Source organism: Engraulis encrasicolus, chromosome 1, assembly GCF_034702125.1.
Source record: "Engraulis encrasicolus isolate BLACKSEA-1 chromosome 1, IST_EnEncr_1.0, whole genome shotgun sequence".
Taxonomy (NCBI): Eukaryota; Metazoa; Chordata; class Actinopteri; order Clupeiformes; family Engraulidae; genus Engraulis; species Engraulis encrasicolus.
The window spans coordinates 41,270,130-41,294,497 of record NC_085857.1 but is presented as its reverse complement, the minus strand read 5'-3'; the positions used below and the strand labels follow the sequence as shown (position 1 = coordinate 41,294,497).

The 24,368-nt window shown below is 44.0% G+C and overlaps 1 protein-coding gene across 3 annotated transcripts in view; it reads left to right on the top strand.

The window, feature by feature from the left end:
• Positions 1–988: 988 nt before the first annotated feature.
• The window catches only part of LOC134452001 (SUN domain-containing protein 2-like), a 37,764-nt gene continuing 14,384 nt past the window's right edge, over positions 989–24,368 (top strand). The window contains exons 1-10 of one of the 3 annotated variants that reach the window (XM_063202396.1): positions 989–1,185; positions 1,353–1,453; positions 11,707–11,824; positions 17,013–17,137; positions 17,900–18,091; positions 20,297–20,356; positions 20,649–20,687; positions 22,384–22,477; positions 22,848–22,909; positions 24,231–24,328. In XM_063202396.1, the coding sequence (XP_063058466.1) occupies positions 1,411–1,453; positions 11,707–11,824; positions 17,013–17,137; positions 17,900–18,091; positions 20,297–20,356; positions 20,649–20,687; positions 22,384–22,477; positions 22,848–22,909; positions 24,231–24,328 (831 nt within the window). In that variant the 5' untranslated portion in view covers positions 989–1,185; positions 1,353–1,410. Of the gene's footprint in view, positions 1,454–11,706; positions 11,825–17,012; positions 17,138–17,899; positions 18,092–20,296; positions 20,357–20,648; positions 20,688–22,383; positions 22,478–22,847; positions 22,910–24,230; positions 24,329–24,368 lie in introns of all 3 variants that reach the window. The other 2 variants (XM_063202391.1, XM_063202401.1) reach the window with 2 other exon arrangements.

Sequence of the window (24,368 nt, the reverse complement as noted above, 5' to 3'; positions counted from 1 at the left end):
AGGGGCATTTAGCATGGCTCAATTGCGCCATCTTGTGTGGAAGAATGAAAACGTGTACAGGATGTAAAGGACTAGGCCTACAGTAGGTGTATTAGGCTATAGATATATTAGTACTGTGTATATAGATATATATTATATATATATAGATATATATTAGTTAGGCTATAGATTTCAGATGGCACCCTGTGCACATAGTAGGCCTATTTTGAGTTGCTGTTAAATGTTTACAAAACGTAGGCGGCAGCCCTTTTGTGAAATCTGCAAGAGTTCTAGTTATTAAGTTGGCTATGCCAGGGGTTCCCAAACTTTACCATGGCAAGCCCCCCCATATAGCCTACCGGTATATTCCCGCCAAGGCCCCCCTGACGTGAGCCGTGCCACACTATTTTTTTCTGTGCACCAGTCTTCCCAGCTCAATGAAGTTGGTGCATTCCCAAAACCCATCAAGTAGGCTACTACAGAAGGCACATTTAAACACTAAAAAGAAGAAAATGATTCCACTGAGATTGCTTAGCTTATTGATGGTTTCTTTTAGCTACATAAGCTATTACATTTATTAAATTATTTATTCAATTTTTCTCCTGCCAAAACCTGCCCGGCCCCCCTGGCATCCCCCTGCGGCCCCCAGGGGGCCCCGACCCCACTTTGAAAATCATGATATGCAATAGGTAGCCTACTTTTGGATATGGGCCTATTACAAAGTTATGACCATGTAATGTGATACGTCTTAATTGAACATGTATGTTAAAGTGGTGAATTATTAAGTGAAGATTAACACACCTGACGTAAACCTGTTCACTGGCTCTGTTTTTGTAATGAAATGTGGGTTACGCTACGTTGAAACGGAACCAAAATGTTCTGGAATCTTTCGCCGGAAGCCTCCACAGTACAACAGCAGCAGCATCATTCGCTGCAACGTGGATGCTTCTGCAGACAGGTGGCTAGCAACTGGCTTCTGCTCTACAATGTACATTTCCCAACGACCACAAATTTGTAGTTTCTCTAGAGGGCGTTGTAGGACAACTTGTTGTGGCAAGACGATGAAAACAAAGCGGTGGCAGTTACACTGGCTAGGAGGAGGCTGCCTGCCCGCTGTGCCTGTGTGACGTCTCAGCAACTGTCAACTCACCCTTCCTGCCGCAGTTGTCACTTTTTAAAATCTTGCTACAGTGTTTGTAGGCACAGGTATCTATTTGCGTTTTCCTTTTATTTTGAAAGACTGTGGTCTGTTACGGAGATCGATATTGATTCCGCGTTTGTCCGCTGTTGTCCCAGGCCGTATTTGGCTGATGGTGAAACTCCCTTGCTCTACTAGTTGTTACGTCTTCTCTTTTTTTGGTGTGTCTGGCTAGCTTCTCGTCGCTATCTGTCTGATGTTATCGAAGGCTGACGTTTGACAGATCTCCCCTCATGTCCTCAGCGACGAATTCTGACCGTACACTCAACCAAGCGGGTGAGTAAATAATGCATTATTGTACTAGCCTACCGTTTGGTACGTGCATTAGGAACTCAACATTGCACTATACTCTATGACAGAAACTTACTTGAGTGTGGTTGATTGTTTACTGGTCTAGCAAAATTGATATGGCATAAACATGAATTTGTATATGTGTTATAACAAGCAGTCGTAGCAGGCAGGCTGGCAAGCTGCATTGTATTAGCTAGGCATCAGGGCAATAACGTTAGCTGGCGACATCCAAAACTTCACCAAGTCATTATGTTATGATTGACTCCCCTAAATGGCCTGCCTGCTTGCCGGGTTCAAGTCTCGACATGCCTGGCCACAGAAGTAGGCTAGTTCAGAGGATTGCATCTTCTAGTTTAGTTTGTTTGTTTGTTTTCTATTGGGTCTCTCTCTGGACATTCAACCCTGTGCGTAGGCGACCATTACCTAAACACAAACAACTGCCTTGGAGCAAGTCAAGTCCCAGTTGGCATTTGTGTGACATTTTTTTGTAGCTGCACACACTAACACACACGAAGCTTTTACACACACACACAAAGCACTGCGTTATGTCGTGTGTTTAATGTCTGCTTTTCTGGATGGGTGCTGTTGAAGGAACTAGTGTCATCCTGGTTTGATGCTGGACACTGAAGAACAGCTGTCAACCAAGGTTTTGCTGTAGAATCAGACATTAAAAATAGGAAAAGAGCTCGGGTACTCTAAATACTCCATCACACCTCCCCATGCCTTCCTCTGGTCAAATGGCAGTTACTGCGTCTGTGACTAGCCAGTGTTCCCGTTTTCTCCTTCTCCTCTTTCTTAATCCTGTTTTCTTCTGCACTATGCTACTTTGCAGCAGTAATTTGTGCTTACACATGCATTTCACACCATGGCCAGCACCCTATTCTCTCTCTCTCTCTCTCTCTCTCTCTCTCTCTCTCTCTCTCCTCTGCCAGCCTAGCATTAAGACGCCATTGCCACCGCCCTTCTCGGCCCCTCCACCCAAAGGGCATCCAAGATAAAGAGAAGCAAAGCGCTTTGCACCAACTAGCTCTCTCTCTCTGTCTGTCTGTCTGTCTGTCTGTCTCTCTCTCTCTCTCTCTCTCTCTCTCTCTCTCTCTCTCTCTCTCTCTCTCTCTCTCTCTCTCTCTCTCTCTCTCTCTCTCTGCTTTTCATGATAGAGGGGGAAGACTTTGCTGGCAGTGGACACATTGGTCAGCTTCTGTAGCTTCACAAGGATCTGTGTGTGTGTGTGTGTGTGTGTGTGTGTGTGTGTGTGTGTGTGTGTGTGTGTGTGTGTGTGTGTGTGTGTGTGTGTGTGTGTGTGTGTCATGCTTACGCATCAGGTTCCAGCCTTTGACTGTGTATAGTCAAAGCCGAGGGCAGTGTGACCATGAAATATACTCATTCTCACATTCACATTTACTCACAGAGTGCCTGGCTGAAAAAAAGTGTCTCAGTCTGAACCCCCCATCATGAACTTTGTACTTTTGTAGGACTTTGTGTCCATATAGTACCCTCATAATAATAGTAGTAATACTACTAATAATAATGATAACAATAATAATGTATGCGATTGATATTCTGGAGAGGGTGTGAGGAGTATTGGTTAAAGTAGCGCTGTGAGTGAAAAATGCATTTAAGTCTGAAGGGGGGCTAGACTTTTCTTTGCACATGACTTAAGCTTATTGTTTCAATTGATGATGGGAGAAGATGTGGGAGTAGGCTATTGATTAATGTGGCACTATGCAACATTTTCAAGGTTAATGAATCCTCTTAAGCAAGGCAATGAAAGAGTTAACAATCTTATACGCTTATGCCAAGTTGGGACACTTTTTAGGTTTTAGGATGATGAGCAATTTTTTGACTGTGAACATAGTCATCCTGTGAGAACCAAGAACAAAATGAAAGTCACGTAGTATTGCTTTAAAGGGACACTGTGCAGGAAATGGTCAAAAAAGGTACTGCAGCTATGCTGCTCATTGAAACTGGGCTGCCTATTGCCAAATTTGATCTTTACCTGAAAGTTTACCAAGTAAATAACAAATATTTTATATTATGGTCCAAGTACAGTCATTTTTGCAGCTAAAAATGGCTATTTTTGGAAATTCAAAATGGCGGACCATGGAGAAGATCCCCCTTTTCATGTATAAAAAGAGCAATTTTTCCAGTCATAATGAATACTTAGAATTTGATCGTGGTGGTAAGTATTCATGAAAAAGGAAACATTTGTGAATGGGCAGCATGAATTCTGGAAATAAACAACTAAAAATGTCACACAGTGTCCCTTTAAGACCCGGCCTATCGCGTGTTGGGAAAGATAAGGGTGGGGTAAGGAGAGGAGAGAGAGAGAGGGGCCGCGAGGGAGAGAAATAGAGGAACTCAGTACAAAGGGGGACGATGATTAGTGCGATCGGGACAACTTGAAAGGAGGGGAACATTTTGCAGCAAGGAGAAACATTTAAACAGAAGCATATTTTTGGTGCGATTTACCACAGACAAGGATGGAAAAATGGGGAGAGAGACCACCAGACCACAGCCATTTTAGTGCACGCCAAGAAAAGTGAAACCATATTTTTTTTTTGCACAGGCAGGAAGTTGAGAGACAGAGGCCTCATTGGTGATTTAGGCCTCATTTATTTCAGCTCATTCTCTTTTTTTATTTTGCAAAGCTTTACTTCCTTTTCCGCTCTGTGCAACACTTTGCTGTGGTCGGATGAAAGGTGTGCCTCTCAGCCTTATGCATTAGTATGTCCTTGCTCACATGCTTTACTTTATTACAGAAAACAATTTGATGTGTTTGATTTCATTTGTTTTCATTCATTTTGGTTTGATGTATTGAAGTCATTTTGAAGGATTTCCTGCAGAATGCATAGCATTTCTGTAGACCACACAGGCACACACATTCAGGCAGGCATGCACACACGTCTCTCTATCTCTCTCTCTCTCTGTCTCTCTCTGTCTCTCTCTCTCTCTCTCTCTCTCTCTCTCTCTCTCTCTCTCTCTCTCTCTCTCTCCCATTCTCTCGGTCTCTCTCTCTCTCTCTACCATTCTTTCTCTCTCTGTCTCTCTCTCTCTCTTTCTCTCTGTCTCTCTCACAGTCTCTCTGTCTCTCTGTCTCTCTCGCTCTCTCTCTCTCTCTCTCTCTCTCACACACACACACACACACACACACACACACACACACACACACACACACACAATGAAATGACTATTTAATGAGTAACCCAGCCCTAACTCAGACTGAATGGTGCGCTCAGTCCTTCATCTGGTTTCATTTTCCTAACATCACATCACATGGCTCTCTCTCTCTCTCTCTCTCTCTCTCTCTCTCTCTCTCTCTCTCTCTCTCTCTCTCTCTCTCTCTCTCTCTCTCTCTCTCTCTCTCTCTCTCTCTTCAGCATGTGTATCACTTTCTCTGAGTAATAATGAGTGAGTAAGCCCACAGGTAGCTACTCTACAGTGCCAGGGCTCTAAATTAACTTTTTTCATCACCAGCCAAAGTGGTTAGCATATCATGATCTTACTAGCCAAACACTCAGTAATGGGTCAAAGTGGCTAGTAATAAGATGGTCTTTTCTACCAGCCAAATGTATATTTTCACCAGCATTTGGCAGGTTGGCTGGGGCTAATTTTAGAGCCCTGCACGGCACTTACGTAAGCTTATATGTAGAGAGCTGGTGAAAAGAAAGGTGGGTAGAATCTCAAATAATAAGCGTGACAACAACACAGATGACGAATTCATGTGTAACTCTGAGAAAGCGCACAGTAGAACTTTATAGTTAGTTAGCAGCAGTACTGAAATTATTTTTGCATATCTCGGCAAACTCATTCAGCGAATGACAGGACGCAAGCTCACTCTGCACATGCATTACAGTATGTGAAAGCTCAAGTGACAGTCTTTGTTATTTCGGTGCCAACAGAATATGCGTTGTTTGCCCTCTACTAGTTTCAGCTTTGGCTGTAGCAGAGCTGTTTTTCATTGCAGTATAAGAGGACTTTAAGGTGACTCCCACACGCAGCAAGTACACCCACTACACACACCACTGCTCTTCTGTTTCTCCCTCACACAGCCACACACAAACAGGCCTGTAAAGAGTGACACGCGCGCACGCACGCACGCACGCACGCACGCACGCACACACACACACACACACACACACACACCACACACACACACACACACACACACACACACACACACACACACACACACACACACACACACACACACACACACACACACACACCTTGTATTGGCACACAGAATCTTCATTCCTTGAGCACACACAGTGAACACACAGAATCGTCATTCCTTAAGCACACACACACACACACACACACACACACACACACACACACACACACACACACACACACACACACACACACACACACACACACACACACACACACACACACACACACACACACACAGAATCTTCATTCCTTGAGCACACACACACACACACACACACACACACACACACACACACACACACACACACACACACACACACACACACACACACACACACACACACACACACACACACACACACACAGAGTGATCTCCACCCTCACAAAGCAGGCACCACCCACACTGACATATAGCATATAACGAGCAACACACACACACACACACACACACACACACACACACACACACACACACACACACACACACACACACACACACACACACACACACACACACACACACACACAAAGCACTGCAAATAGGCTATATCACAGCAAGCATCATCCCACACATACAGTAAGCAACTCCTCCTCCTCCTCCTCCATACATGCGTACACAAAGCCAGCATCACCCCGACATACTCCATTGCAGTAGCAGTCACCACCCACACTGTGCTACACTACACTACACACTGCTCCACTGTATCCTCCAGGCCTCAGCAGCAGTCCTATACAGCAGTCACCAACGAGCAGCATCTTCAATCCATTAGCACTACCAAGAGTTCACAGTAACATGTTGCAGTGTGAATGCAGTCCTTACACTGTCGAATTTAACACTTATAGTGTTGGTTAGTCCACCTAAACACCAAAGAGATCAGCTTCAACTCGTTAGCCTGAACAAGAGACACACACATGCTGTACATTTAACACACATGCTGTACATTTAACACTCATAGTGTATTAGTCAGTGCAACAAACAGTCCCCATCTCTGGAGGGATTCTATCCTTACAGAGTCGAATTTCACACGTATAGTGTTGGTCAGCCCAACAAACACCAAATATGGTCAGCCCAACAAACACCAAATAGATCAGCTCCTTCAACCCATTACTCCTAACAAGAGAACACAGCTAAATGTTGCAGTGTTAATTCAGCCCTTACAGAGTCGAATTTAACACACATTCTGTACATTTAACACTCATAGTGTTTTAGTCAGTGCAACAAACAGTCACCATCTCCAGATCATCTTCAACCCATTAGCACTAACAAACTCGAGTTCATAAGTGAGTCAGTCGCAGCGGTGCGATGTGTGGTGAGTGAGTTTCTGTGCAGTCGTGGGTGTGTGAGTGGGATCAGGTCGAAATCTCAGCTTTGGATTTGCGAAGCCTTGCCGCAAGAGAAAGGGGTCTTTTCAGGCTAAGTCAATGGGCCCTCTTGTTGTTGTAATGGTGTGTGCACTGCACTACCTTGTGTTGTTACTGTACTCGCCGATCAGATCGGCTTTCAGGCCCACATGAGAGACCGCAGCGTGTTTGTGTGGGGTTGCACTCAAGATGCGGGAGATAGAAATTAGGACAGGACCGCTGAGTGCATCCCTGGTTCACTGGCCCATTTGCATTCCAATCAGTCTGGAAACAGGTTTTTTTGTGTTACTGTAATGTGTGTGCGTAGCCTCTTCCTGCATATGGGGTCGATGGCGGGCCTAGTTACTATTTGCTGAAAATACTCAACTAAACTTACATCATAACAACATTGCAATGACAGTACCGAGAGCAACAGATTAAGACATAGCCATTACAATTTTTGTGACAGTAAGGTTATTATAAAATAGGCTCTGCGCTAAGGGCTTAATGAACTTTATTATTACTATTAGACTAGGGGTGGGCGATATGATATTAAATCGTGAATCGTGATATCGAGTACAAGATCGTCTCGAATCTGCCAAAGTGGAGAAATCGTATAGATCGTCTTGCAGTATCCGAGTGATGTTTTCTCACTTGTGTTGTTGTCTTCACTTTATTCTTTACATTATTGTATTCCAATTGTACACTTAATGACGGTATCATCAGTGTGTTAAAAAATTATTAACTGCAAATTACAAATTGCAAGCATATGAAAGTTGTTTTTTGTTGTTTTTATTTTTTGGGTGGAAGATCGTGATAAAAAATCGAAATCGTGATTTTATGTTAAAGAATCGTGATACAACATTTTTGCCATATCGCCCACCCCTATATTAGACTATGTTTATTACGTTGGACTGTGTATGTTACAGTGGTGTACATGAAAAAGGGTTTTGTCCCGGTTCCACTGATGATGCAGGGGATACAAAGCAGTCGTCCATGATTTGCCTCCCGTAAACCCTTAATGCACGCCGTACCTCCAGTGGCACGCTGTAATAGTCATTGAAAAGTTAATTACTATAGTACTACAATACTATGACATACCACAGGGCCTTTAGTAATGTACTGGTCATTGCCATTCTGGTAACAGCAAATGTATAATGCCGCGTCTTAACGGGTTAACTTTCCACAAGCTGACTGTCCTGTTCCTGACTGTCCCATCAGTCAGGAAGTATACAGATTTCTTATGTTTCTTGAGTTATGTTGTTGCGGTGTTAGCTCTTGTTCCATCATGTTGATCCCTTTGTGACACAATGCTGTATTATGTCATCTTAATAGACTAATGTTTGCATATTACGTAATTAAACCACTTATCTTGGGAATATTTATCATTTTACTACAGTAGTAAATATGTGTTTGTTGAAATATCCTTACTAAAATGACTATCCTGTTTTTGTATTGTTTTTATTTTCTTCTTTGGGTCCAGACACCTGATACATCCCACGCATTATAAATACAAAAATGAAGCAACAATGCTGCACATTGTCAACTGTCCAGGGCATGGGAGTAGTTCCAAACTAGCTATTTCAGGCTGGGCGTCGCTAACAGGGCTGGGCTGTTGCTTTAATCATGTAGAGGGCAGTGTTTCTCAAACTTTTTTTAGACCGAGGGTCACTTTGTTCCCCCCAAAAATGTTCAGGGATTAGCTCTCAACTGAATGAACAGTTGACGTGCTAATTTGACACGGCTAATTTTGATGCAGATCACTTACTTTTTATTCACATTAGAAGCCTGTCTTTTTGTGGGGATAATATGACTTCAGCGATGTTTAGCTTTGTAATAGTGTTACAAATATAGCCTATGGGTAGCTTGTCTTGGAGAAGTAGAAATCCCCTTCGCGGACCACCTGAGCTCCATCGCAGACCACCAGTGGTCCCTGGACCACACTTTGAGAATCACTGATGTAGAGGGCTAGCCTAACTAACTACTGCACTTAATGGCCCTGGAGGCCGAGACGCACGTGTTCACACCGCACCACAATGCGAACAAATTGACATTCCTTACCGGTCCTGCCCCCTTTTACTGTGTGTGTGTGTGTGTGTGTGTGTGTGTGTGTGTGTGTGTGTGTGTGTGTGTGTGTGTGTGTGTGTGTGTGTGTGTGTGTGTGTGTGTGTCCAGTATTACCAGCTCATTACTAGTGTCTTAATGTCATCAAAGTGTGCACTTGAGGACACACATGCTCTCTCAGACTACAGTCAGTACTAAGAGACTCCCAGATTACCTTCGGGATTACAGATTAAGGATTACCCACCGCAGGCATCTGTCAGAGATGGCTCGGCGGCATTGACACTCGTGTGGTGTGGTGTGGTGTGAGAGAGGGGGTGTGTCGTGCATTGTGTGTGTGTATGTTTTGGCTGGTTTTTAATCACTCCATGTCTTGTGAGAAAGAGGCAAAGGATTTCCCTGCTTTTGGACCCAAGTCATCTTTACTAACGCATTGCGGTTTGCGGAATTAACACACAGAGGAGAACATATGTATTCAGGTAGCGTCTTTTCGTTTCTTTTGCAACTTTTCCATTCTTCTGTAACTTTCACGGCTCATTCTATCATTAGATAGGCTGCTAGTGGTTTGTTGCTGTTTTGGCCTGTTGCGACTCTCTTCCATTACAGAGAACCTTTGTCAGAGTAACTTTTACCTCACATTGGTTTTGTCCCACTGCCTCTCCCTTCCTCCTCGTTTGCTCTTTTTTTGTATTGCTACAAGTATTTCCCATGGGAGGAAGGAAGAGAAGACAACAGCTGTGTGTGTGTGTGTGTGTGTGTGTGTGTGTGTGTGTGTGTGTGTGTGTGTGTGTGTGTGTGTGTGTGTGTGTGTGTGTGTGTGTGTGTGTGTGTGTGTGTGTGTGTGTGTGTGTGTGTCTGAGTGTCCGAGTGTTTGAGTGCCAACCCCTTTCGCTATCTCTCTCTCTCTCTTTCTCTTTCTCTCTCTCTCTCTCTCTCTCTCTCTCTCTCTCTCTCTCTCTCTCTCTCTCTCTCTCTCTCTCTCTCTCTCTCTCTCCCCCCTCTGCCCTCTCCCATGCCCATGTTAATGTGTTAACATGCTGGTGCTAAGTTGTTCTCTGAGTGTTAATATGGGTGATGAGAGGTTAAGCTTGCTGTGTGCCTGGCATGTGGTCTTGCTGGTGCCATGGGGATCGCTCGCATGGGCATTCTTCCGTCCAGTTTCACTTTGTTTTTCCTCTCAGCGACTTACTGAATACTGCTCATCTAGGCTAGTTGTACTGTACCTTCTCTGGACATCACTTTTGTGACCACACAAGTGTCTGTAACTGTGCTTTATCTATTGTTTTTGTGTACTAAACCTGCACTGTGAGCATTACATGAGTTGTGCAGACTTTTTCCGCAGACCACTTCTGCAAGTGTCTTTAACTGTGCTTTAGGTTTTTGTGTAGTAAACCTGCACTGTGAGCATTACACGAACTGTTACTGTACTCAATTGAACTGTGCGAAGTTTAATGCAGGCTAATTTAAAAGTTGCTGTTTCGAGTCAAAATGTCCTTAAACAAGACACTAAACCACATAGCAGTTCCTGATGTACGTAGACTGGTGCCTTTGCATGCCAGCTTTTCACAGTCGCTGCTGCGGTAATGTGTGTCTGTGAATCATGGGTAAAACGACCCAAGGCAATCAATGTACGTACAAAGCACTTCAGGCACTGTGCTGGGTTTGGAAAAGAATATGCACTGTCAATGCAGTCCATGTAGGATTTCATTACACAGGGCTCTGCCATTCTCCATCACAGTACGCCTGCAAACCTACAGCGTGGGTGTGAAGTAAAGCACCTACTTAAGTCATTAAACTCTAATTAATTGAAACTCTCAATAAGCCCTCTGCTGTTTTCCATCACATAGTTCTGCAAACCTGTAGTGTAAGCATGAATTTAAAGTGCATGTAACTTACCAGCTTCCAGGATGCCAAAAGGGGAGGGACTGAGAAAGGGGTCAGTTGTGCCAGGCCCAGGGAGACGGGACAGGGGGCCTAATTAGAATTGGGTTCTCCTTGCATTGTATGTCTGTGGTCTCCAAATGGCTGCCCGCGGGCCAGATCCGCCCCGGGCATGGCAAACATGTGGCCCACCATGAGGTTGGAACAACTAAAACGTGTAAGTATTAGGGATGTAAATAAAATCAAAATGTATCGATGTATCAGAAGAACTATCGGCCGTCGATTTAATCGAATCGCATCGTATCGTATCGTGGGGCATTCTTAAGAATCGAAAAGAATCGAATCGCTGGGCCCTGTGCAATGCCCTTGCTCCATAACACAGTAGTAGTGGAAAAGTAATTGGAAAAAATCGAATCGAACCGAATCGCATCATATCGTGGGAATTCTTAAGTATCGAAAAAAATCTAATCCCTGATTAAAGAAATCGATACCGTTTCGTATCGTCATGAAGGCTGTGATTTATACCCCTAGTATGTATGCTATCTGTGGCCATACAGTCGGAAATTTGTTTGGCCCTCCGCTCCATTTGCACGACATAATTTGGCCTTTGGAGGAAACATAATTGGAAACCACTGTTGTATGTATTGAGCGGGGGCCCTTTCAGCTGACGTTGTCACAGGCCTAGCCAATGCTGTTAGCTGCCCTGACACCTGCAATTGAACTGCAAGTCATTGAAACACACGTTGATGCCTGTGGTGGTGTTCTGGTGTCATCAACAGAGATGTCGTCGCGGAGGAGCACGAGGTCGGTGGCGAAGGACCTGCCTGACGACGATGCTGCCAGCACCAGCTCCACTGGCTCCACCGGACAGGTCTCCTACAGAGAGACACCCGTCAGGTACACAAATACAGAACCTCCTTCCTCTGTGTGTGTGTGTGTGTGTGTGTGTGTGTGTGTGTGTGTGTGTGTGTGTGTGTGTGTGTGTGTGTGTGTGTGTGTGTGTGTGTGTGTGTGTGTGTGTGTGTGTGTGTTTCATATCGAGAGACACAAGTCAGATCACTAATGGGGAGTGTGTGTGTGTGTGTGTGTGTGTGTGTGTGTGTGTGTGTGTGTGTGTGTGTGTGTGTGTGTGTGTGTGTGTGTGTGTGTGTGTGTGTGTGTGTGTGTTTGTGTGCGTATGTGTGCACATATAAAAACGTGTGTGTGTGGATGTGTCCAAGAGAGCGACAGGGCTGCTGTGTTGCGCGTGCACACACACACACACACACACACACACACACACACACACACACACACACACACACACACACACACACACACACACACACACACACACACACACACACACACACACACACAACCGGTGGGTGTCATATCCACATGTGGCTGTGGTGGGAACTTGATCTTCAAAGGGCCACAGGTGTGACAGGGGACAGATTGTCATTGGCTGTGTGTGTTAGGACTTGTTTGTGTTTGTGTTGAGTGCACGACAGAAACTCAGTTTGAAACACATGAGATAATGGAGGGAAAAATAAGTAAGTCTGAAAGATTGTAGAATGCCAGTGGAAAAAATAGAAGGATGAGAGAGAGAGAGAGAGAGAGAGAGAGAGAGAGAGAGAGAGAGAGAGAGAGAGAGAGAGAGAGAGAGAGAGAGAGAGAGAGAGAGAGAGAGAGAGAGAGAGACGCGAACAGACAGACAGACGCACAGTGGGACAAAGAAAGAAAAATAGATAGAAACAAAGACAGATGAGAGATGATATGGAGGGGGATGAAAGAGAAGAGGGTGAAGATGGAGAAGTGAAAACGAGTAATGTAATAGAGAGAGAGAAAGAGAGCGAGAGAGAGTGTGAGTGAGTGAGTGAGTGAGTGAGTGATTGAGTGAGCGAGAGAGAGTGTGAGTGAGTGAGTGAGTGAGTACACGCGCGTGCAATGCAAAGGTCATGCGTGCATGTGTTCTGTTCATTCGTGCATGTGTGCATTCTTAAATAAGTGAGTATAAAAGAGATACCTGAATGTGTGTCTGTGTGTGTGTGAAAGAGAGAGAAACTGTATGAATGTGTGAGAGGGAGAAATGGAGGGTGTGTGCATGTGAGCATGCATGTGAGTGTGTGTGTGAGTGAGTCAGCATGTTGGCTTGCATGAGTATTTTGGTGTGCACAGCACACAGACGGAGATCCCAGATCCAGAAAGTAAAAGCCAGAAGCCCTGCCACATTTGAATCAAGCCTGTCCTTGATCCTAACGAGCGCTGATTTCGTTAGCCTGCTAGATCAGCTGGGCCTAATTAGTGGGAGCACGTGTAGCACCAAGTACACAGGCAGAGAGGAAACACGACAGGACTGTTAGGCCCAGGACATTGGATACGCATACTGTAGTATCCTCTTAGGTGCTGTTTCCACGTAGCTGGATATTTTTATATGTGGATATTTTTTTCTCCTGATTGCATTGGTTTTGCATTGGTTTTGGCCTTCTGTTTCCATGAAGCAGATATTTAAAATCCAGGTATAAAAAGCAGGAGAAAAAAATATCCTGTTTAGGGGGCTGAAACGCATTAGTTACAATGCAGGATTTATTTTCATCCACATGTTAAGTTTACACCTCAACAGGAGAAAAAAATACCCTGCTAAAAAAATATCCTGCTACGTGGAAACAGCACCTTACTCTTATCCATTCTGGCCTTTTGTTTACATATAAACAGAGCTTTTGCTCCCTAAAACGAATGTTTTTAAAACGGGAGATTTTTTTAAACCCATTTTAGGTGCTGTTTCCACGTAGCAGGATATTTTTTTAGCAGGGTATTTTTTTCTCCTGTTGAGGTGTAAACGCAACATGTGGATAAAAATAAATCCTCCATTGTAACAAATGCGTTTCAGCCCCCTAAATAGGATATTTTTTTCTCCTGCTTTTTATACCTGGATTTTAAATATCTGCTACGTGGAAACGGAAGGCCAAAACCAATGCAACTGGGGAAAAAAAAATCTTTTGTTCACATAAACAGAGCTTTTGCTCCCTAAAATGTTTTTAAAACAGGAGATTTTTTTAAACCCATTTTATCCTGCTGCTGCATATACGCTATATTAACCTAGGTCAGGGGCGTCAAAGTCAAATTGACTAAGGGCCAAAATCAAAATCTGGAACCAAGTCGCGGGCCGAACTCAACAATTATTTTTAAAAATGGACTAAAATTGTGCACATGCACTTCATACTCATAGTTAAATTTCACATACGTACACTCTTTCCCATCATATTTGTCTGTTCAAATGTGTCTGCACATCCCGTGATACAGCAAATTTCCTGTTCAAGTCATGTTGCGCCAGAGGTTGCGCTAGACTTTTTCACAGTCCGTCATTTTGACGGACAGGGTCGAAAAAAATCCGTCATCGCCTATTTTTTTTAATTCTCCATCTCGTTTCTCAATGTGGGGGGTCGCGACCCCGCATCGGGAACAACACTTGCGCAATTGCGGCCAATTGAGAGTAAACCGCTGTGAATACACCCCCTTTCACTCGACATTCATTCTCCAACTTTGAGGATGGGGTAAATTTTGCTTTCCACTTTCTCTGCCCCCCTCATTGCACTGTTTTGGAAAGCTGCAGATATCTCTCATGACGCGCGTCTGACTCAGTGTTCAGCTATGGTCACCACAAGCACTTTTTTAAAAGACGCGTGCAGGGCTTTATCCAACAGCTGTCAGTCATTCGTTTTGCTCTGATAAATGCACCGATTGTAATACAAAGGTGCAGTGTTAAATAATATTTGCGTTGGGCTTCAAATGCACGATGGAAAGGAAAGCCGTCTTGAAGCAGAAAGGTTTAGCCCAGGCAGGCGACAAAGGCACGAAACAACAGAAAGACGACCAGATTTTGCAAAACTTTGTTGAAAAATCCCAGCAACGGTAAAGGGAGCCTCTCTATACGTAGCCCCATCGAAATATGTAAGCTCTGGGATGCGCGGTAAAGTTGTCTGAATAAAAAAATATATCGCCTATAATGGGTGAACCAGCTATCGAAATGAGAGAAGGTTAGCCATTTCTGGCAACGTTTGCCAAGTTGTAAGTTGCGTTGCCTGGTAATATTTAGGCTCTTGAATATCCGTCGTTTTTATTAGTTAATGTCCTGAAGCCGTTTTAGACCTGCGTTGCCTTTGAGTGAAGGTTCTGGCTAGCAAATGCTATTCGTATAGGCCTATTTGTTTATGTTTCAAGCGAGGAGTTATGAAACAATGCTTCTATGAAGGGCGATAGAGGGACAATTTCGTCATTGGCAGAAAATCAGATAGTCGGTAAATGTAGTAGGCCTAGGTCTACACATAGTTCTGAATCTTAAAGTCGAAGTCACACGTGTAGGCTATGGTGGCAACGTCTTAGTTATTTTAATGAATTATTTTGAACAAGCGCAGAGGCGCGCGCTCTGCTGCAGCCAGCCGCACAGCCCAGCTGCGGCGCATGGTATGACAAGCAGGGAGAGAGGGAGAAAGGCAAACGATAGTAGCATGAAATTATCTGCGCTGATAACTATACCTAATTGAAATGCATATTTGCTCTACTCGATAGAGGCGTAGGTCTACTTAAACTTGTGATTTATTTATCATCACCCTGAATATTGATCCGTGACGGACAGACTTCAGAATTTTCCGTCATCCTTCAAAAAAATCTGTCAATGACGGACATTTGTCGGTTAACGCGACCTCTGTGTTACGCTATACATTAATGGTGCATGTGCCAACTGTAATAGACATTTGAAATGACCGCGCGGGCCGAATAAAATGGCTCCGCGGGCCAAATTTGGCCCCCGGCCTGAGTTTGACATCCCTGACCTAGGTGCCTGGAGCTGCATGGACGCTGCATTCAGGCTCTGTTTTTTTATTGAAAATGTGGGTATGTTAGAGCTGAATTATACTATCTAATGCAAGATGGTGCTCCTAGCTTTTAAATGTAATTCATTTCATGGTTTTATGTGCTTCTGAGATATTTAGGTTTTAGTAGGCTGAGGACACCGTTTCCCAAAAAGGGTTTAGACATTCTTAGGCAAGACTTGAAAGAAGGACGTGTGAAGATTTCTTTTATACCCCTAATTTGTGTAAAGGCGGTAGCGAAATAAAACTCAAATTCAAAATAGCTGTCTATAATATATCGCATTCGTGCATCCAAGGCTCTAGTCACTCAGATCAGGAACTCCACCTTTGTGTATAATACTCTGTAATAGTCAATACAATACCTAACTACAATGCTTTTCCAACCACATAATAGTATATCTCCTGCTAGTGCAGCATGTATACTGTATCTCACCACAGTAACTTGCAGAATGCAACAGCTGTTATGGTGGCAAGCCTATTATGTCAAGTCAAGTCAAGTCGGCTTTGTTGTCAATTTGTTTACATGCACTGGTCATACAAATAATTGAAATTAAGTTTCGTACTTTCCCATGCAGACTTAGACATACAGTCAACTTTAGGTGTGGACATAGACAATTAGACATAGACAGTAGACATATATTTCACCTAGAGTACCTATACAATACACATACAGACATATAAAGTGCAAGACAGGGCAACAGAAGACATACATAGAACTTATATTAAAAAGAGGTATTGTGCATTTTCAGTTATGTCCTATTGTAACGATTCTGACATAGTGATAGTAGCATTGTGAAATAATGATACATATAAAGCAAGCAATTTGCAATGGAGATAGGTACTGACTTTTTTAAATTAAATTAGCAGTTTATTGTGTTGATGATGGGAAATTATTAGGTTGGTGGGTTTTAGTTACCGTGCATTTTTGTACAAAAGTGGAAAATCTTCAGTGAAAATGAATTCGGTATCTTATTTCTCTGACTTAATACCTGCAGGCATTGTAAAGGCAAATGCGATGTGGGTGTGGTTGCTACCCACAGTAATTATGACAACTTCCCCGAGGCAAAAATGGTACACCAATAAATTTGCATACAGCATTAAAATGTCATGGCACTGTGATATATGTCTTTTTTTCCATATCACCCAGCACGAGGTGATTGCAGTAATATACCGGTACTGTACATTGAATAATAGTAAGCGTTCATGATAACATGTTTAATTTGTGCGTGTAGGATCTTCAAGAGGAAGACGGGGGGCCGTAAGACTTCGTCTCGGGCGTCCAGCCGTGCGGGCAGCGTGAATGGTGACTCCCCAGAGGTGCTGACCAGCGAGCCCCTCCACAAGGACAGATACCCCAGTGAGTCATCCTCCATTGCTCACTTCCTCATCCTCCTCTCACACTGGGTGCGTTCCAATATGCAACCTTGCGTCCTCCACTTGTGCTTGTGGCCTCGTACCAGGAAGTAATAAGTTGTGATGACATCTCTGAAAACAGCATTTTATTTCAATATCTCGCAAAAGCTTAATTGTAAAGTCATTTTCTCATTCGCAAACTGGATCGTGAATGAAGAATAGCCCCCCAAAAATTGTTGTGGTTAGGCTAACAGCGGGGAAATGTAATTGTTTTCTCCACGGAGGCGGGGCATTAGCTAAATGTAAGGCCACAAGCACAAGTGGAGGACGCAAGGTCGCATATTGGAATGTACCCACTCACTCCACTCCTCTACACTCCTCTCATCTCGCCTGGTTATTGCATCCATCCGGTTATTGCATCCTTCCCTTCCGCCAAACTCTCCTTCCCCTTTTCCCACAATGTTGATGTGGAAATCAAACTTATTTCTTTGTATTTTTTTCTGTCTTTCTTTCTCACTTCCATTCCTCCTGTCTGTTGTTCCTTCTCCTCCCCCCTGTCTTTCTCTCTCTCAAGGAGAGGGTTCTCCCGTGCTGATTTAATGTTTTTTATTTACTTTGCTGTAACGTGAAATGTGTGCAATATGATACAGCAAATGAGCGCTTAAATTTCTTTCTCTCATCTTCTCTGTCTCTATCTCTGTCTCTTTCTCTCTCTCTCTCTCTTGGTCTCTCTGTCTCTCTCTTTTCCTCTCTCTCTCTCCTCCAGGCGTGTCTGCTTCAGTTCTAACTGCCTCGTCAGTGTTGCGCTCCCCCATGGTGAGGTCTAGCACCACCACCAGCCTCAGCAGCAGCCAGCACTACTCCAGGCAGGAGGCTCCAGGCTTCTCCTCCGGCTACTCCTCCTCAGAGGAGGCCTACTACCGGCCCACCACCACCACCAGCATCAGCCCTGCCACCAGTGAGTACTGCACACAACACAGCCCTCTCCCTCACCCTCATTCCCACCACCACCAGCATCAGCCCTGCCACCAGTGAGTACTGCACACAACACAGCCCTCTCCCTCACCCTCATTCCCACCACCACCAGCATCAGCCCTGCCACCAGTGAGTACTGCACACAACACAGCCCTCTCCCTCACCCTCATTCCCACCACCACCAGCATCAGCCCTGCCACCAGTGAGTACTGCACACAACACAGCCCTCTCCCTCACCCTCATTCCCACCACCACCAGCATCAGCCCTGCCACCAGTGAGTACTGCACACAACACAGCCCTCTCCCTCACCCTCATTCCCACCACCACCAGCATCAGCCCTGCCACCAGTGAGTACTGCACACAACACAGCCCTCTCCCTCACCCTCATTCCCACCACCAGCATCAGCCCTGCCACCAGTGAGTACTGCACACAGTAGCCCTCTCCCTCACCCTCATTCCCACCACCAGCATCAGCCCTGCCACCAGTGAGTACTGCACACAGTAGCCCTCTCCCTCACCCTCATTCCCACCACCAGCATCAGCCCTGCCACCAGTGAGTACTGCACACAACACAGCCCTCTCCCTCACCCTCATTCCCACCACCACCAGCATCAGCCCTGCCACCAGTGAGTACTGCACACAGTAGCCCTCTCCCTCACCCTCATTCCCACCACCAGCATCAGCCCCGCCACCAGTGAGTACTGCACACAGCAGGAGCAGGGGTGGGGGGTGGGGGGGGCTGAGGAGAAAGATCGATTGATTGATTGATTGATGGATTGATGGATTAATTGATTATAGGGCTTGACCTCGACTATTTTTGACCTCAGTATTTTTTTTTAGACGTATTTCCTTTACCATGATACATCTAAGCTTAGAAAATGAATTGATAAAACAAGACGATTAGTGCTAAGAACATGTTTTAACAACTGTGTTAAATGAAAGTACCTACAGTATATCAGACAAATGGAATCTGAATACTGCGATATGTCATACCCAAGAATAAGTTACCTGCCAAAGTGGCTACTAGTTAGACTGAAATAATTACTATCCACGGCCAAGTTTTACCCAATTTTGATCGGTTGACAGGTGCCAATGTCAAGCCCTGATTGATTGGTTTGTTGGTTAGTTGGTGATTGGTCATTGGTTCATTGGCTGATTTTACTGATTCGCCAGATGAAAATCCTCAGAATGACAAAATGTTAAAATGGGAAAGAGTTGCACACGTACAGTCACACCAATGCATTTCCCTCTTGAACTCCCACTACATAGAAGAGCTTACATCACATTTGCACTGTTAATGCCCATACAAATCCCAAAAACTTTTTTTGATGTTTTCATTCATTGCAACAATCTGGAAACTTGTGCTTCAACACAGAATTCTTCTCAGTTGATCTATTGCCTACTCAGGAAATCATGACAGGGTTCAAATGTATGTAAACATTGTGCCGTAAGAGACTCTTTAGCTACTCACACAGAAGAAGCCTTACAGAGCTGCCTCTGTGAAAATGTCAAACTGCACACATGAGCTCATCAGTTAAAAAGCTCTCAGGCTTATGGTGGGACACCCTAGTTTAGGTTAAACCAACACAACTTCTCTTTCCACATTCCAGAGCCCTGACCCGCGAGCATTTATCTAAAACCAACAGCTACTCAAGAGGGCTAGTATAATATTTGCATCTCTCTTACCAGAACATTTTAACATAATCACACAATGTGTTCTGGTTTAGGTTTTTTTTTTCGCATTCTGTGTTTTTTCTGTGTTTCTTGATCTTAACATATCGTGTATCAGTTGTCTTTTGCTTTCTTTTTTGTATTCTGTGAACAGTTTCAAAGCCTGTCTCACAATGGTCAGGAAATGTATTTTTGGTCTGTGTGGTAAACACCATCACCTGACACTTGTTTATTTTATTTCTCAATGTCCTCACTCACTGTTTGTCACATTCTTCAGTGCTGCAGACGCAGAGGCTAGGCAAAAAACACTATGTTTAGACAAGAGAGGATTTGTTTGGTCATACTTTTTTGCTTGTCATCTCTCTGCCACACAAACAACATGTCTAAATCGAGGACATGTGCCAAAAATGCAATGCTATTCCTATCCTGTATCACACAAACCAGAGTGGCCTGTCCAGTCGCTGATAGTCCGACTGATAGCCTGACGATTGATATTTCCTCTCTCTCTTCCGGCAGGTTCCTTGCAGTCTCCGGCAGAGCCGGAGTTTGATTTGAAAGATGCTCTCAGATCTCCCGGTGAGGCCCATCTCCGTCCCCCTCCTGTCTGCTCTAGTTTCAGAACACTGTAAACAACAAACACAGCACAACTATCTGTAGATGCATGAACCTTAGTGTGTGTGTGCGTGTGCGTGTGCGCGTGCGTGCATGTGTGTCTTTGTGTGTGTGTTTGTGCTCTTGTGTGTGCACGTGCGTGTATGCATGTGCGTGTGTGCGTGTGTGTGCGTGTGTGTGCGTGTGTGTGTGTGTGTGTGTGTGTGTGTGTGTGTGTGTGTGTGTGTGTGTCTGCGTGTGCGTGTGTGTGTCACAGACACACATAGTAACTCCCAGACCATCTTCTCCAGATGTGGTAGGTTTATTGTAGTTGACCTAAAATGCACAAGAATTAGTTGCTTTCTGCTGCTCTGATTGCTCTAGCCATGCCCTGTCTTACACAGCGGATTGGTGAAGTTTTCCCTGAAGTTCTTCAAAATTCTTCTTTTGCGCCCTCTTTCTCCTCTTCTTCACATAACAACATAACTTGAGGCCAGTTTCACTGAGGTAGTAGTACTACTTAAAGGGACACTGTGTGAGATTTTTAGCTGTTTATTTTCAGAATTCATGCTGCCCATTCACTAATGTTACCTTTTTCATGAATACTTACCACCAGCATCAAATTCTAAGTATTCATTATGATTGGAAAAATTGCACTTTTCATACATAAAAATGGGGATCTTCTCCATGGTCCGCCATTTTGAATATCCAAAAATAGCCATTTTTAGCTGCAAAAATGACTGCACTTGGACCATAGTTTAATTTTTTTCTTTATTACTTAGTAAACTTTCATGTAAAGATCAAATTTGGCAATAGGCAGGCAGCCCAGTTTCAATGAGCAGCATTGACCATTTCCTGCACAGTGTCCCTTTAAGGAATAGCCTGAGATGAAACTGACACCTATAGAAATATAATAAAATAAAAATATAAGCACCTATACTAGAGAAAACGACACCTGATCAGGACCTGTAGACAAAACTCCTGGAAGCAGAATGGCTTGATGTACTTTTTGCTGTAGTGGTGCATACAAGGAGCATACCTACGTCAGACAATTTGAAAAAAAAAAAAAACTCCTGCACATTGACCATTTCACTGTTTTCTAAACAGCGAAATGGTCCGAGTGCAGGAGATTTTTCAAATTGTCTGATCAGTGTGTGTGTTTTTGTTTTTTGATTTTTTCCCCAATTTTTTTTTTCATGAGTGACCCATGGGTCATCTCCTACACACCTGGCAGCTGGGGTGTGCGGGGGAAAAAAACAACACAACTTCAACAAATAAGGAGCATACCACAGAAATGATAAATCTCTAGTTAAACTGACCGTTTTAGTCAGATGGACACTGAGCACTGTTTGATGATAGACCTGCTGCTACCCTTTGCATAATAGACTTCCAGTAACACTTTAGAATAAGGTTCACATGTTGGCCACTTATACATTCCTAATGACTGCCTTATATATCTATTACCGTAAGTACTTATTATGATTATATCACTAACCCTTATTGCCTGTGAACAAGAAATGTGTTAAATCTATCTTGTAAGTCTCTTATATAGAGAGGCATGTATTTGGGGTTAACATACAGTTATGTTGAACCTTAAAATTAAGTGTTACTATACTTCCTTCCCTTCCCCCACCGCAAAACACAATACCCCCCCCCCCCCCCTCCCCCCATCTTGATTATAATTCTTGCCCGTGTCCCAGAAATCCTGGAAGATCGCCTCCCCTAAACTGTGTCAAATCCTATTGTTTGAGGCTTATGTCTCCGTGCAGTAATTAAGCCAGCAACAACAGCACCACACGCTTCGCATAATATCCATGTGAAACTTGCAAAACACAAACCAATCTAGAGCCATACAAAAAAAAAACTGCTAATCTCTGGCTTCTAGCTGCATAAAATCCATTGTTCCTGCACAACTCATTTTTTGCTACTTATTACAACTTACGGACAATGGGGTGGTTGTGTGATGGTTGTAAGTACATTCTTGGCTTGTGGTTTTGTGTTGTGTTGTGTAGCCCAGGCGCTGGTGATGGTCTACTGGTGGCTTGGTGCGGCCTGGTACAGTCTCACTTCCGGCATCACATACCTGGACGTCTTTCTGCTCAGCAGGTGGGTAATAGTGTGCGTGCGTGCGTGTGTTTGTGGGTGGGTGTGTGTATTGCAAAGTGCTAGGCTCATTGGTGTGGCAGTCAGGGCGCACATACAAACCCTAATGATGACCTCTTGACCTCTCCATCACAGTCCCAAGCACCTCTATCAGGAATGTCGTTTGTGTATTTAGTTTTTTTCATTTTGGTTTCTTTTATCTCTATGGAAGATTGAGATTGTTTTTTCCCCGGCGTGCCATTTCCCTTTCTATAAATAAACATATTTCCCAGTGTCATACCTATTACAAAGCCAACAACAAATTGCGGCCTGCTTCCATTTTTGTCTGTGAGATGATGACTGATGTATCCCTTCCCTTCCCCGCCCTACACAGGCGAACGGCGAGCGTGAGGAAGGCCATCCTCCTCTTCCTCCTCTTCCTCCTCCTGGCATTCGGTGAGCTCTCCCTCCCTCCTTACTTGTTTACATGAGTGGGTGCCCTCCTCATCCTAAAGTAACTTTTTTTCCAGATGTTAGTCAATAGTGTCAGACAACAACGAAATAAAAGGTTGGTGTGCACATTGCACACCGTAAAACATTGCAGTCAGTGAAACGTTAAAAAAAGTAAGTTGCCCTGCTGCCTTATCTTTGCAAGGTGACAAAGCCTTGAGTTGTCTTGAGTAGAGTCTTGAGTAGAGTTAACTTAAAAACTTAAGGCAGCAGGGCAATTTACTTTTTCTTACGTTTAAGTGCATTGCAATGTTTTACAGTGCACTCCAAAAAATAAAGTGTATTTAGTAAAAAAAAATAAATTAAACCATACACCGTTACAATTCCCTGGACCACGGCCATCTAAGGTCTCTTTGACAAAGTGACACAGTGGTTCAGTATGACAGTGACTCAAGAGTTAGCGGAGTCACTCGACATTCCATTCTAAGGGTGACTGGTCCCATTCTGACCTGCATTCCACCTCTATTACAGTGCTTTTCACATGGAAGTGCCCTTAAGTTAGGGGACAAGGACGGAGGGACACTCACTCAACAAAGTTGTTTTTGGCCTCATAGCAAAGTAAACCTACACATCCATTAGCCTCTCCACTGACTTTGTCATGCACACATACTCTGTACTACCCAACATGGCTGGATTGGCCCTCAGGCACATGGGGCATTTGTCCGGTGGACTGTTGATGTTTTTGGCCTATTCCTCCCCTTAATGTAGTGGTATCAGTCCTCATGCTACAGCCACAGCTGACCTCTCTTAGTCAGATTTAAATATTTATTTTGGCTGTTGTGTTCAAAGTAGCTTTTTAACAGAGGACTACATATGTTGTCATGGGCTTCATTGTCTCCCTCAATGCTTGGTGGCCTAACTCTTTGTCCCTGTCCAGCCCCGCTCCCCAACACGTTTGAATATTGCTGTACTCTTTATTGCCGTGTTACTTATTGCTGTACTCTGCACTGTTGCTGACATCATGGCATTTGTGATGGTTCACACAAGTACCTTAGTATCTAACAACGCTGACCCTGCATATTGCTACTTGTGTGATGTTTTTGGCCTTCACTATCGATGTGTGAATGCTGCTGTTGGCTGCTGTGATGTTGATGCAAAAGTGTTGAATGCAGAATATTTACCATTTCTCTCTCTCTCTCTCTCTCTCTCTCTCTCTCTCTCTCTCTCTCTCTCTCTCTCTCTCTCTCTCTCTCTCTCTCTCTCTCTCTCTCTCTCTCTCTTTCTCTCTCTCTCTATCTCTCCATCACTCCTCGGCTTTGGCTTGTAGGCCTCTGGTACTCCTACCCTCTTCTCTCTCGCAGTTTGTCTCGAGCGCCTGTGAAGAGTACTCCAGTCCAACCAAAGCCTTCCCAGCCCATAGTTCATGTGAGTTTCAGCCAGCAGAAAACATGTGCGATGTTTAAAC